This window comes from Micromys minutus (genome assembly GCF_963924665.1).
Source record: "Micromys minutus genome assembly, chromosome: 9".
NCBI lineage: Eukaryota > Metazoa > Chordata > Mammalia > Rodentia > Muridae > Micromys > Micromys minutus.
The window spans coordinates 7,382,007-7,395,843 of record NC_137978.1 but is presented as its reverse complement, the minus strand read 5'-3'; the positions used below and the strand labels follow the sequence as shown (position 1 = coordinate 7,395,843).

The window sequence follows — 13,837 nt, the reverse complement described above, 5'->3', positions numbered from 1 at the left end:
TCCCTTCCCCCCTTTTATTCCAGTCCAGGACCCTACCTATGGGATGGTTCCAGACACATGCAGAATTGATCTTTCCTCCCCAATTACAGCTATCTGGAAATAACCACTCAGATGTGTCTCCTAGGTGATTCTAAATCCAGCCAAGTAAAATTCAGTATCAAGAGTGGAGGAGATGGAGACCAGGAAGGAAAACAGGGATCTGGTGCCATGTGGAAGCTGTGCTCCTTTGCCTCCAGCTTCCGCTGTTCCTTTCAGTGTCTCACCACATGATTGGGGGTGATTGTGTTCTGCCCTTCCATTTCTCCTTTGTTCAGCCTGTCCCTCCTCGGCTATCTTACTGAGGTGCAGCCTGGGAAGATACTCACTGAGGTTATTCTGAAAGGCGTTCGGTTGGACACACACAGTCCATTTGTGTTCTTTGCCTCATTTACATAATGGGCTAATACTTTCCTAGTCATGCATTGTGCTCACACCTCAAGTGGACCATTGCAAGACTCCTCAAAGATGCTTGAGACCGTGTACAGAACAGGCCTTTTATTCCATCTTTATTGTTAGTTTGTTTTATTTTTATGTGGTTTTGTTTTGCTTTTAGACAAGTTCTCACTCTTGATTGGGGTGGTTTCAAGTTTAGATCAGTTGCTCTGTTGCCCTCCTGACCTGAGATTATAGACATAGACCACCTGACCTGAGATTACAGGCATAGACCACCTGACCTGAGATTACAGGCATAGACCACCTGACCTGAGATTACAGGCATAGACCACCTGACCTGAGATTACAGGCATAGACCACAATAGCAGATCATACTGCACCTGCTGTCTATACATATACCCATGATGTGGCTGTTTTATAAACTAAGCAGAATACAATATTAACAGTAACTCAGGAAGTATAACAATCAGACTAAAGTACTCTAGTAAAAGTTTCACAAATGAGTTTTCTATGCAAATGCATTATTTGTTTTTTCCTAAAGGGGACATTTTATGACTCTCTTTGGATATCTGAGTCACCAGCATAGTGTTTTATGGCTTGCAGCAGTTATTAAGTGAAGGGGATCTGCCTGCGAGTATGTGACCTGATAGCAGAGTAGCCCGCAGCCGGCATGCGCAGTGTGCAAAAGTCTGGTTCCCAGCATGGGTTGGCAGGACAGAGCCAAGACAGTGAACTGTGAGACAGAAAGGGGAGAGGGGACAGCTTGGAAGGTGGTACCAGCCTGTGGGGATGGAGGGCTCGACAAAGACATGGTCAGTGTGAAGATGACAGACTTTGTATGCAAATTTCAACATCTTTTCATTTTGTTTTGTTTTTGAAGATATGTTTCTCTGTGTAGCCCTGGCTGTCCTAGAACTTGGTCTATAGACCAGGCTGGCCTCAGACTCAGAGATCTCCTTGCCTCTGCCTCCCAAGTGGTGGAATGGAAGGGTTGCACCACCAACAACTCTCAAAACGCCTATTTTTGTAAAGTGGGAATTATTTCTGGAGTTTTTCTTTAAGTATCTTCAGATCATGTTTAATCTGAAACCTTAGAAAGCAAAACAACATCTGGGGTTTTAGGTGTCCACTGTGAGTAAGGGATACCATCCCTACCTTTTATACTAGCAAATGTGTATACTACCAGACTTTAACCAACCTAATAAATTGAGTATATGTAGTGTACACATTCACTTAAGGAAGTTTGAAAATAGTGCTATTCTCTGATGAGTGGATTATTTCTTAAGCGTTTATTTCATATCCTAAATGATATAGTAATGCACTTCACTAGGACATTTTCATGAATATATATATATATATGTAACACTTTGATAATTACACCCCCTTCCATCCCCATTATTCTCTCTCCCCCTCCTGCTGATCTCCTTTCTATTCCCGAGGTTGGGAGTTGGTTGAGGATAGGATATGGGCGATTGATTACATTACAGATGAAGAGCAGCTTAGGGAGCTCCCTTGGCTCCGGAACTACTCAAGGATATGGGAGCGTGAGCTGAATAAACGCTTTCCTCCCCAAGTTGCTTTTTGGTCTTGATGCTTTGTGCAGGAATAGAAACCCTGACTGAGACACACACCATGCACACAATAGTGATAAGATGAAACACTTGTAAAACAGAGAGATTGGAACTCTAAGGAGGTGAGTTAGGAGAGCCTTGCTAATTGAGTTTTTGACTATGTCTTTAATGCATTGACTGTGTACTAAATCTTTTTAATACAAGAGGAGAATATAGTAACTGAGAATCGGGGTAGCTTTCTAATCAGGTCAACTATTGGGAGAAAGAAGGAAATTTACCCCAGGAGAAGCATTACTACTGTAACATCCCGATACTCTCTATGTTTGCCTCATGGCTTTTGGTTGTTTTGAGTCAGGTGTCAACTGTGCACCTCTGACAGGCCTGTAGCTTGTTCTATATACTAAGCTGGGCCTTGAACTCACAGAGATCACTTGCTTCTGCTACCACACCAGGCTTGATATTCTCAGCAAAGGAATTCCAGGTCACTAAGCACCTAAGTTCTATTTGCTTATCTGGCTAGAATACCATTCAGAGTCATGGCTGGACAGAGTCATGGCTGGACAGAGTCATGGCTGGACAGAGTCATGGCTGAACTAGTTGGTAGGATGCTTACTACACAAGTGTGAGGACCTAAGTTTGGTCCTTGATACCATGTAAAATGTCAGGTGGGATGTTAAGCTCTTGTAGTTCCATACAGAGAAATGAAGACAGAGGATGGGTCCCTGGGCTCATGGGCCAGGCAGCCTAGCTTACTTCGAGTCCCCAGGTCCTAGTGAAAGACCTTTCTCTAAAAACAAGGTGTGGAGTTGGAGAGACAGATCAAGAATGAGTGCTTGCTCTTCTGGGGAAACAAGAGTTGGGCTCCCAACAAGCACATCACACAGGTCACAACTACCAATAACTCAAGCTCCAATGGGCTTAATATTTCTGGCACCTGTGGTGCATACACACATACACACACATGCAACACACTCACATACACACAGGCACACACACATACAAATATAATAACAAAATCATTAAACACAAGGAAGACACTCCTTCAGGAGAAGACAATTCATGACCTCTGGCTACATGATGTATGGACCTACGCAAGTGCACATGAACATATACAAACACAAAAAGACACATACCTTCAAATGTTCTGTTGACATATCTTAAATGGGAAAACAGTTTTTCTTTAGAATTGATAGCAGTCTTGTTAAGAGGTAGACTAACTTCCAGCATGCAAACCATGTTCACAAACCTCCCCTGCACCCCACCACACAAGCACACACATCACACAGATGGTCAGTGGAAAGCACTTGCCACACAAACTTGACAACTTGAATTGATCCCCAGAACCCATGGTGGAGGGAGAGGACTACATTAAACCTTCATACTCATGTCATGACAGACATGCACATATGTGTGTATGTACACACTAAATAAAATATGATAAAGAATGTTTTTAAATACTGATACAGAAAACTGTCACCACAGGGCCCAACTGTTAGAGTTAGTTCTTTAAACTCACACAGACACTTGTATCATAAAAGAGGCTCCGTGATGGCTGCTGCGTCCCCACTTTGTGGCACACACCTACATACGTCACCTTCCTTGGTTCTCCTCGAAGAGGTCATTTTCCACTATTGCCAGGACAGACGAGTAAACCTGCAGTCTTCCTACTTCTTCTTGATTAAGAGGACAGCTGTGCTGACAGCTACAGCCAAGTGTTCTCTGGCAGCTGGGTGTGGCAGTACGTACCTGTAATCTGGGCAGTTTATTGAGACCCTATCTCAAAATATAGTTGAAAAGCTCTGGAATGTTCTTTAGTGGTTGAGTGCTTACCTAGCATATTCCAAGTCCTGGGTTTGATCTTCAATACCAAAAAAATATAAAAGACTTGATGGTTATAAATACAATGTGTTGATATTTTTCCATGTGGCTTATGTTCAGTAAAGGTTATTTTAAAAGTGAACGTTTTATCCTGAGTGAGGTAACCCAATCACAAAAGAACAGACATAATATGCAGTCACTGATAATTGGATACTAACCCCAGAAAGTTCTGAACACCCCAGAAACAACTCACAGGCTATATGAAGCTCAAGAAAAACAAAGGCCAAAATGAATGAATGAATGAATGAATGAATGAATGAATGAATAAATGAATAAATAAATAAATAAATAAATAAATGCCTCAGTGCTTTTTAGGAAAAAATAAATGTATAGCACCCTCTCAGAGTGTGGTACACCTGGAACTTAAATAATTAATAATCCAAGAGCTAAGATAATAGCCTTGTGGCAATTTTTGGTATTCACAGATCATTATGCTTAATCTATATATACTCAACAAGAAATCTGTTTCCATGTTATGTTCTGTCCTACATGTACTTCATGCTTATGGTAACTAGTGGGATTTCAATGCATGCTGTCAAACCTCTAAAAGAATTAAGTACTGACAAAAATATTCATATAATATTATGCCAAAATGCCTTTAGAAATCTGTATATGTATCCCTCTTTTTTAAAAATAAAGTGGTAAGAAAAAAACAGAAAAAAGTAAAAGTTTTGATCCTAATGCCTTAAAATATGACAGTCAGAAGTGCTTCCAAGTACAGATGGGGGAAGGCTCTGACTTTATTATCAGCACCCGTGTCATGTGAGTTCAGTTCAGCCCTCTAATAATAGTTTACAGTTTACATAATGCGCCATTTTGCTTTTAAAAAGAAAGCATTCGTGGGAAATTGTTGGGTGTAATAAATTATGGTGATGTTCGAACCTTGGGCAAATCTGTTACTTAAACTAAATTTTAATTTTGTATAATTAATATTTTCAACCCTAGCTTAAGTTAATTAACTTTTACTTTCAATTTGATATGTTGTTTGAGTAGACTTAATTGAGCTGCTTTTCAGCATGAATTTATATTACTGTTCAGATGAACTGTGGAAAATTAGGAGTAGTTAAAAGCTTATCTCTTTAATAGTTTTGCATAATTAATTTGATTGAAACAAATCTGATTGAAGATCTTTAAAGTGAAAGTTTATGCAGAAGTAGGAAAGGACTTTTATCAGTTACTTTTGCTGAATCTGCGCTGCATTGACCCCAGTTCTACTTTGGCTGCAAACTACAAATACTGTAGCCAATTATTTCACCTTGGTCGGGATTGCCCTCGTCCTGAGGGTTTGTTCTTTCTCACTGCAGAGGTAGGAGGCAGGCCCTGGAGGGGAGTCAGGTGAACTGCAGGATGACCCTCCAGCTAAGAAAATGGAGACGTGGCCCTTGTATGGGGCCCTGGAATCCAGAGTTGCTCTATTTTGTTCCTAAATGGGCTTTGAGTTTCAGAGCCTGGGAGAATATTAACTCACACAGATATGCCTATTGCTGCATATTCTGGAACCAGGGGTCAAGAGATGAAACATAATTAATATCTGGAGAGACACAGAAGTCCCCAGTTGTTAGTTGATGAGAAGAGGAACCCAAAAGCAACTCAGAAAACAGTAATGGCTGGACAGGCACATAGATGGCAGTAGGCGGGTCGTGATGAACACCTCAGTGCTCATGGGGATGAGGCAGGAGCATCACACTGTCAATGCCAGACTCAGCTACATAGTAAGGCCTTGTTCCTAGATAAATGGCTGGATGACAGGGAGGTAGACAGGCAGGCAGGCAGGCAGGCAAGGAGGGAGACATAGAGAAAGATCTGGCCGAGGATATGACTGAATAGTAGAGTACCTGTTTGGCATGTATGAAGTCCTAGGTTCAAACCCCAGCACGATGATGGTGGTGGTGATGGTGGTGGTGGTAATGATGATGGTGATGATGATGGTGATGGTGATGATGATGGTGATGGTGATGATGATGATGATATATAATAGAAATCTCCTGTGTACAGAAAGTCTGCTTCCTTTTTCTTCTTTGTATGTGCCAAGGTAAAATCTAAGCGCCTCAGACTATTGAGATGTAGAGAATCTGGGTTGCTGTCTATTTAGAATGACAAGAAACTGCATCAGTAGAAATAGTTAATTTAAAAGAACGGAAATTAGTTCAAGCAATTGCTTTTGTCACTTAGGGTGGCTATAACAAATGCCAGGGTGGCTGAGGTGACACAGATAGATTTCTCACAGTACAATGGGCTGGGAAACCTGAGAAGCCTTCAGTAGAGCCCCTCCCCCTCAAACTCAATCCTCTGGCCACTGCCTCTTGCTACTGTTGGGGTTATAGGCATACAGTCGTGCCTTGTAATGATACCAATCCGCTGATGAGTACTCATTTCTACATAGATTGTTTGCAGGTGTGTGTGTGTGTGTGTGTGTGTGTGTGTGTGTGTGAGTGTGTGTGTGTGTGTGTGTGTGTGTGTGTGTGTGAGTGTGTGTGTGTGTGTGTGAGTGTGTGTGTGTGAATGTGTGTGTGTGTGTGTGTGTGTGTGTGTGTGTGTGTATACACATGTGTGTGGAGGTTAAAGAACAGCTTGTGGGAGTCTGTTCCCACTTTCCACCAGGAAGGTACTAGGTATCAAACTCATATCTTCAGGTTTGGCTGCAAGTACTTACTGAGCCATCTTACTAGTCCCTGGGTACATCATTTTTAAAGCCAGAAAGAAGGCTTTGTTGTAGCCTTCTTGGTTGTGTTTTGGTTTGGTTTGGTTTGGTTTTTGTTTGTTTGTTTTTTGTCTAGAAGTCTCAGTCTTCCTTCCAGTTTTAATCTAGTAAAGTTGCATTCTGCTGTGTCTTGACTGACTTGCTCTGTGTGTCAAGGAAGTGTTCAGCACTTCCTAAACCTTGTCAGTGAGCAGCTGCCACCACAGAAAAGTCAGCGCTTTTCACACTGCTCCTAGAACCTTGGCCTGGTGACTCAATTAGAGGAGGTATTTAGGTTGGTGTCTCACTGTGTGCCAAGCAGTACATAGTGCGTGGACAGACCTGACTTTAATCTACAGCACCAAGAATGAAAAATGGAAAAGTGAAAGGGGAACAAAAGAAAACAGTTTGTCTGTCTGTGTCTGTCTGCCTGTCTGTGTGTATATAAAAAATAAAAATCATGAAAGTATTTGTACAATTGTATTGTGTGATAGTATTGGAAATCTGAGGCACAAGCACAGTATTAAATGCGTGAACATTGAAGTTTAACATTGGAAAAGATAAGGGAGAATTGGTTCAGACCCAAGAGGACCATCCGAAAGCTGTGACAGCTTTCTTTCTTATGGGTCATCTTTGGTACAGCTGCTTAAATTCCTGTACACGTTAGGAAAGCAAGCCACAGAGAACTGGGAATGTGGGGATCCACGCATTTGCCTAAGACTAATGACCTTGCTGGAGAACAAAATACAAAAACAGACGGAATAAGACAGCAAAGTGGTATCCAGAGAGCTGCGGCCGGAGATGGAGTGAACTGGCTTCCTTCAAGACAGTTAAAAAAGTATTCCACTTTCATCCCATCATTTGAAGTATTTGTTTCCTTCTTTTTCACCATAACCACTGCAATGAAACAATGTTTTCAAAGATATGTCAGTTGTGTTGACAGATTCATCATTACAGAGACATCAAGGGCAAATGGATTAAGCACCAAGTTCTAAAAGACTCATCCGCTTGAGTATCTAACGTTGAGTGTACTGTATCAGCCATAAGATGCTAGAAGTTAGCAGAGCCTCAGTTATGTAGGGATAACATAACAATACAGGTCATTAGTTACTTATCAAACAGATGGAGAGACCGGAATTATATGGAAGGTGTTAGAGAATCATTATAGTTATTATCATAATGTATCAGTGGGAAGATCTGCAAGGAAAATAGTTTTAGATCTACTGTTCTATCATATTTAGGTGACTCCAGTCTGTAGCAGCTAGACAGATCACATGCACGCACCCATCTAAGAGCTACGCACACGCACACTGCCTTGACTACCTTGGAGGCTGGGCTGGTCTAATCCTCCCCTCGGATAGCACACTTTTCTCTGGTTCTCCTAGTTTAACACCCTCTATTTTTATATTTTATCTTTGCTGCCCTGGCTCCTTCTGAACAGACCCCTTGTCTCTGCTGCCCAAGATGCTTCTCGGCAGCTCTTCCAGGGCCCACATTCCTTCTCATGCACATTTCAGATGGTTTTCTTTCTGCAGCTCTAAATCTGATCCCTCTCCCTCTGAGACATGGCAGTTTCTCCTCCCTTCCTTTCAGTTTTTATCCTGCAAAATTTAAGGGTCCCGCCTCAGCCTACCTGCCCAGCCATTGGCCGTTGGCTCTTCATTGATCAATCAAAACCCAACTGGGGACAAGGATCTTCAGCATTTGGACATGCAGATTCCCGATTTGGGGGGCTGGATTCATTCAAAACATTAGAACCAATTCCCAACACCAGTCAAATTATAATTTTAGTACATCTTGGACATGAACAGTTGTCTACAGTAAGATGTCCTTTGAAGTTACTTGGTCTAAAATTCAACTAAAACAGTTATATGATGTTTATCTCCTATGGTAACAAAATTTATTCTGTGTAACAAGCATGACACACTTGCAGTACCATGTTTAATAGGCCCTCCAGAGCTCTATACACTATAGTCTAGTCTGTTTGCTACATTCTGTCGGAGTCTGGAAAAGCCATAGAAAAGGAAATGTCTGTTATAAAACTTTGCATTAAGGTCAGCTACTGTTCTTGTAAAGTTTAGCAATGGGGCTAAGGGATTTAGTCCTTGGTTAGCTATAGCTATAGCTAAATTTCGGAGACTTTCTATAGTTGCTTAGAATTACCTTGTGAATCTGTAGTACAAAGAGTATTAAGACTTTTACCGTTAATGAGTGTGTACATGAATAAAAGTAAAGACATTGTTTAATTTGAAGTGTATACATAGACACCTTTATGTATATATTTACTCATGAATATACAGGCTGTATTTTTACAAGTATTTCTTTTTTTCCCCCAAACAGATAAATAATCAGATCCTTTATGGGAGAAGTCATCAAAATGCGTCTGCCATTATTAAGACTGCCCCGACCAGGGTCAAACTGGTTTTCATTAGGTAAGGGAAACAAGCTGGTTTTCTATATGTAGTCGCCTCTTCAGGAACCATTATTGTATTGGTATTTTATTTTTGCTTTGATTAATTACATTTTCCTTTCTGTCACTCTAAGGAAACTGTGAACTGTTTTGACTCTAGAATTTTTCTTGTTTTCATGTTTCTCAAGGTGGAATTGGTATTTGAGTTTACTATTTTCTGTATTTTAACTTTTAAAGTATCTGTGTGCTTACATCTGTAGAGATGTACTGGAGGTGGCTAACTATGGTCATCATAGGTTGATATTTAATAATCAATTACTGTCTTCATGAAAGAACCAAGAGTTAGAGAACCCAGAAAAATGTAGGGGTGCTGGTGAGAGCTGTGTGTGCATCGAACTGGTAGGGCTCTTGCCAGGACATGCTAGATCCTGGCTTCATCCCCAACACCAGCGTGCCTATAATCCAAGCAGTTGTCAGGGGTTGGGGGTCAGAAGTTCAGGTTCAAGGTCATTCTTGTGTACGTAGAGAGCTGAAGGCCCACTGAGATGCATGAGATTTTTTTTTTTTTACTTTATTTTAAAAAACAAAGATAAATGTACAAATTTTCAGCATTTTTTGCATAAGGTATATAAATACATTTTTTAAGGTTGCAATTAAGTATTTGTGGGTACATATACATACACATATGTAATAATAATATAGGAAAAGAGGCTATTAATTTGAGGGGATAGGAGAGAAACTAGGAGGGGCTGTAGGGAGGAAAGGGGGATGTGATACAGTTCTATTTTAATTAAAATATTCTTTTTGTTGTTGTTGTTGTTGAACTTCACACAGTCTGTGAGTTGTTTCTGGGGTGTTCAGGGCTTTCTGGGGTTAGTATTCCATGATCAGTGACTGCATATTATGTCTGTTCTTTTGTAACTGGGTTACCTCACTCAGGATGATATTCTCTAGATGCATCCATTTTCTTAAGAATTTCGTTAAGTCATTGTTTCTGATGGCTGAGTAGTACTCCATTGTGTAAACGTACCACAATTTTTGTATCCATTCATCTACTGAAGGACATCTGTGTTCTTTCCAGCTTCTGGCTATTATAAATAGAGCTGCTATAAACATTGTGGTGCATGTATCTTTGTTGTATATTGGAGCGTCTCTGGGGTAAATGCCCAGAAGTGGAATAACTGGGTCTTCAGGTAGTACTATGTCCAATTTTCTGAGGAACCGCCAGACTGATTTCCAGAGTGGTTGTATCAGTTTGCAACCCCACCAGCAGTGGAGAAGTATTCCTTTTTCTCCACATCCTCGCCAGCATATGTTGTCATCTGAGTTTTGGATCTTGGCCAATCTGACTGGTGTGAGGTGGAATCTCAGGGTTGTTTTGATTTGCATTTCCCTGATGGCTAAGGATGTTGAGCACTTCCTTAGATGTTTCTCAGCCATTCGATGTTCCTCAATTGAGAATTTTTTGTTTAAGTCTGTACCCCATTTTTTAACAGGGTTGTTTAATTCTCTGGTGTCTAGCTTTTTGAGTTTTTTGTATACCTTGGATATTAGGCCTCTATCTGATGTGGTGTTGGTAAAGATCTTTTCCCACTCTGTTGGCTGCCGTTTTGTTTTCTTGACAATGTCCTTAGTCTTACAGAAACTTTGCAATCTCATTAAGTCCCATTTGTCAATCTTTGACCTTAGAGCTCGAGCCATGGGTGTTCTGTTCAGGAAATTTTCTCCTGTGCCTATGTGTTCTAAGGTTTTCCCTACTTTCTTATCTAATAGTTTCAGTGTACCTGGTTTAATGTGGAGATCTTTGATCCACTTACACTTGAGCTGTGTACAAGGAGATAAGAAAGGGTCTATTTTCATTCTTCTGCATGCTGAGTGCCAGTTGGACCAACACCATTTGTTGAATAGGCTGTCCTTTTTCCATTGAATGTTTATAGCTCCTTTGTCAAAAATCAGGTGACCATATACGTGAGGGCTCATTTCTGGATCTTCTATTCTATTCCATTGATCCACGTGCCTATTTCTGTACCAGTACCATGCAGTTTTTAGCACAATTGCCTTGTAATATAGCTTGAGGTCAGGGATAGTGATTCCTACAGATGTTTTCTTGTTGTTGAGGATGGATTTCGCTATTCTATGTCTTTTGTTATTCCAGATGAAATTGCACATTGCTCTTTCTAACTCAATGAAGAACTGGGTTGGAATTTTGATGGGGATTGCATTGAATCTGTAGATTACTTTTGGCAAGATGGCCATTTTTTAAATGTTGATCCTTCCAATCCATGAGCAAGGGAGATCTTTCCATTTTCTGAGATCTTCGTCGATTTCCTTCTTTAGAGGTTTGAAGTTCTTGTCATACAGATCCTTCACTTGCTTAGTTAGAGTCACACCAAGGTATTTCATAGTTTTTGTGACTATTGTGAAGGGAATCTTTTCCCTAATTTCTTTCTCCACATTTTTGTCCTTTGAATATAGGAAGGCTACTGATTTGTTTGAGTTAATTTTATATCCAGCAACTTTGCTGAACTTGTTTATCAGCTGTAGAAGTTCTCTGGTGGAATTTGTGGGGTCGATTAAGTACACTATCATGTCATCTGCAAATAGTGATGTTTTTACTTCTTCCCATTCGATTTGTATCCCTTTGATTTCCTTTTGCTGTCTAATTGCTCTGGCCAGGACTTCCAGTACTATGTTGAATAGGTAGGGGGAGAGTGAGTGGGCAGCCTTGTCGAGTCCCTGATTTTAGTGGGATTGCTTCAAGTTTCCCACCGTTAAGTTTGATGTTGGCTGTTGGTTTGCTGTATATTGCTTTTATTATGTTTAGGTATGGGCCTTGGATTCCTGTTCTTTCCAGGACTTTTAACATGAAGGGGTGTTGGATTTTGTCAAATGCTTTCTCAGCATCTAGTGAGATGACCATGTGATTTGTTTCTTTGAGTTTGTTTATATGGTGGATTACATTGATGGATTTCCTTATATTAAACCATCCCTGCATCCCAGGGATGAGGCCTACTAGATCATGGTGAATGATCGTTTTGATGTGGCCTGGATCAGTTTGCAAGGATTTTGTTGAGTATTTTTGCATCAATGTTCATAAGTGAGATTGGTCTGAAGTTCTCGTTCCTTGTAGGGTCTTTGTGTGGTTTAGGAACAAGGGTTATTGTAGCCTCAAAAAATGAGTTAGGTAGTGTTCCATCGGATTCTATTTTGTGGAATATTTTGGAGAGTATTGGTATTATGTTGTCAATAAATGTCTGATAAAACTCTGCACTGAACCCATTTGGACCTGGGCTTTTTTTTTGGTTGGGAGGCTTTTGATGACTGCTTCTATTTCTTTAGGTGTTATGAGATTATTTAGATAGTTTACCTGGTCCTGGTTTAACTTTGGTATCTTGTATCTGTCTAGGAATTCATCCATTTCCTCCAGATTTTCCAGCGTTGTTGAGTGTGGGCTATTGTAGTAGGATCTGATGATTTCTTGAATTTCCTCAGTTTCAGTCGTTATTTCTCCACTTTCCTTTCTGATTTTGTTAATTTGTATACTCTCTCTTTGCCCTCTAGTTAGTCTGGCTAAGGGTTTATCAATCTTGTTAATTTTCTCAAAGTACTAGCTCTTGGTTTTGTTGATTCTTTCAATGGTTCTTTTTGTTTCTGTTTGGTCTATTTCTGCCCTAAGTTTGATTATTTCTTGCCGTCTACTCCTCTTGGATGTATCTGCTTCCTTTTGTTCTAGAGCTTTCAACTGTGCTGTCAGGTTGCTAGTGTATGCTCTCTCCAGTTTCTTTTTGGAAGCACTCAGAGCTATGAGTTTTCCTCTCAGTACTGCTTTCATTGCATCCCATAGGTTTGTGTATGTCATGTTTTCATTTTCATTGAATTCTAGAAAATCCTTAATTTCTTTCTTTATTTCTTCTTTGACCCTGCTATCGTTTAATAGAGCATTGTTTAGTTTCCATGAGTATATGGGTTTTTTGTTGTCTTTGTTGTTATTAAAGACCAATCTTAGACCATGGTGATCTGAAAGGATGCATGGGAGTATTTCAATCTTCTGGTATCGATTGAGGCTTTTTCTGTGTCCAATTATGTGGTCAATTTTCGAGAAGGTGCTGTGAGGTGCTGAGAAGAAGGTGTATTCTTTTGTTTTAGGATGATATGTTCTATAGATATCTATTAATTCCAGTTGGTTCATAGTCTCTGCTAGTTTTATAGTGTCCTTGTTCAATTTCTTTTTCCATGATCTGTCCATTGGTGAGAGTGGGGTATTAAAGTTTCCCACTATTATTGTGTGGGGTAAAATGTGTTTTTTGAGCTTTAGTAGGGTTTCTTTTATGAATATGGGTGCTTTTGTATTTGGAGCATATATGTTAAGGTTTGAGAGTTCCTCCTGACAGATTTCCCCTGTAATCAGTAAAAAGTGTCCTTCCTTATCTTTTTTGATAACTTTTGGTTGAAAATCTACTTTATTCGATATTAGAATGGCCACTCCAGCTTGCTCCTTAGGGCCATTTGTTTGGAAGGTTTTTTTCTCAACCTTTTATTCTGAGATAGTGTCTGTCTTTGTCTCTGAGATGAGTTTCCTGTATGCAGCAAAATGCTGGGTTTTGTTTATGTATCCAGTCTGATAGCCTATATCTTTTTATTGGGGAGTTGAGTCTATTTATGTTAATAGATATCAAGGAATAGTGGTTGCTGTTTCCTGCTATTTTTGCTTTGGTAGGTTGAATTGTGCCTGTGTGTCTTTCTTCTTTTGGTTTTCTTGCTTAGAAGTTTTCTTGTTTTTACCATGAGGTGGTTCCCCTCATTGTATTGAGTTTTCCACCTATAATTCGCTGTAGTGCTGGGTTTTTGGTCATATATTGTGTGGAT

At 40.1% G+C, this 13,837-nt stretch overlaps 1 protein-coding gene across 2 annotated transcripts in view; it reads left to right on the top strand.

Annotated features, from left to right (window-relative positions):
* Positions 1 to 13,837, top strand: part of PATJ (PATJ crumbs cell polarity complex component) — a 290,169-nt gene that overhangs the window by 172,722 nt on the left and 103,610 nt on the right. For both annotated transcript variants that reach the window (XM_080921989.1, XM_080921990.1), the window contains one exon: positions 8,902 to 8,993. In XM_080921989.1, coding sequence (XP_080778115.1) covers positions 8,902 to 8,993 — 92 coding nt within the window. The remainder of the gene's footprint in view (positions 1 to 8,901; positions 8,994 to 13,837) is intronic.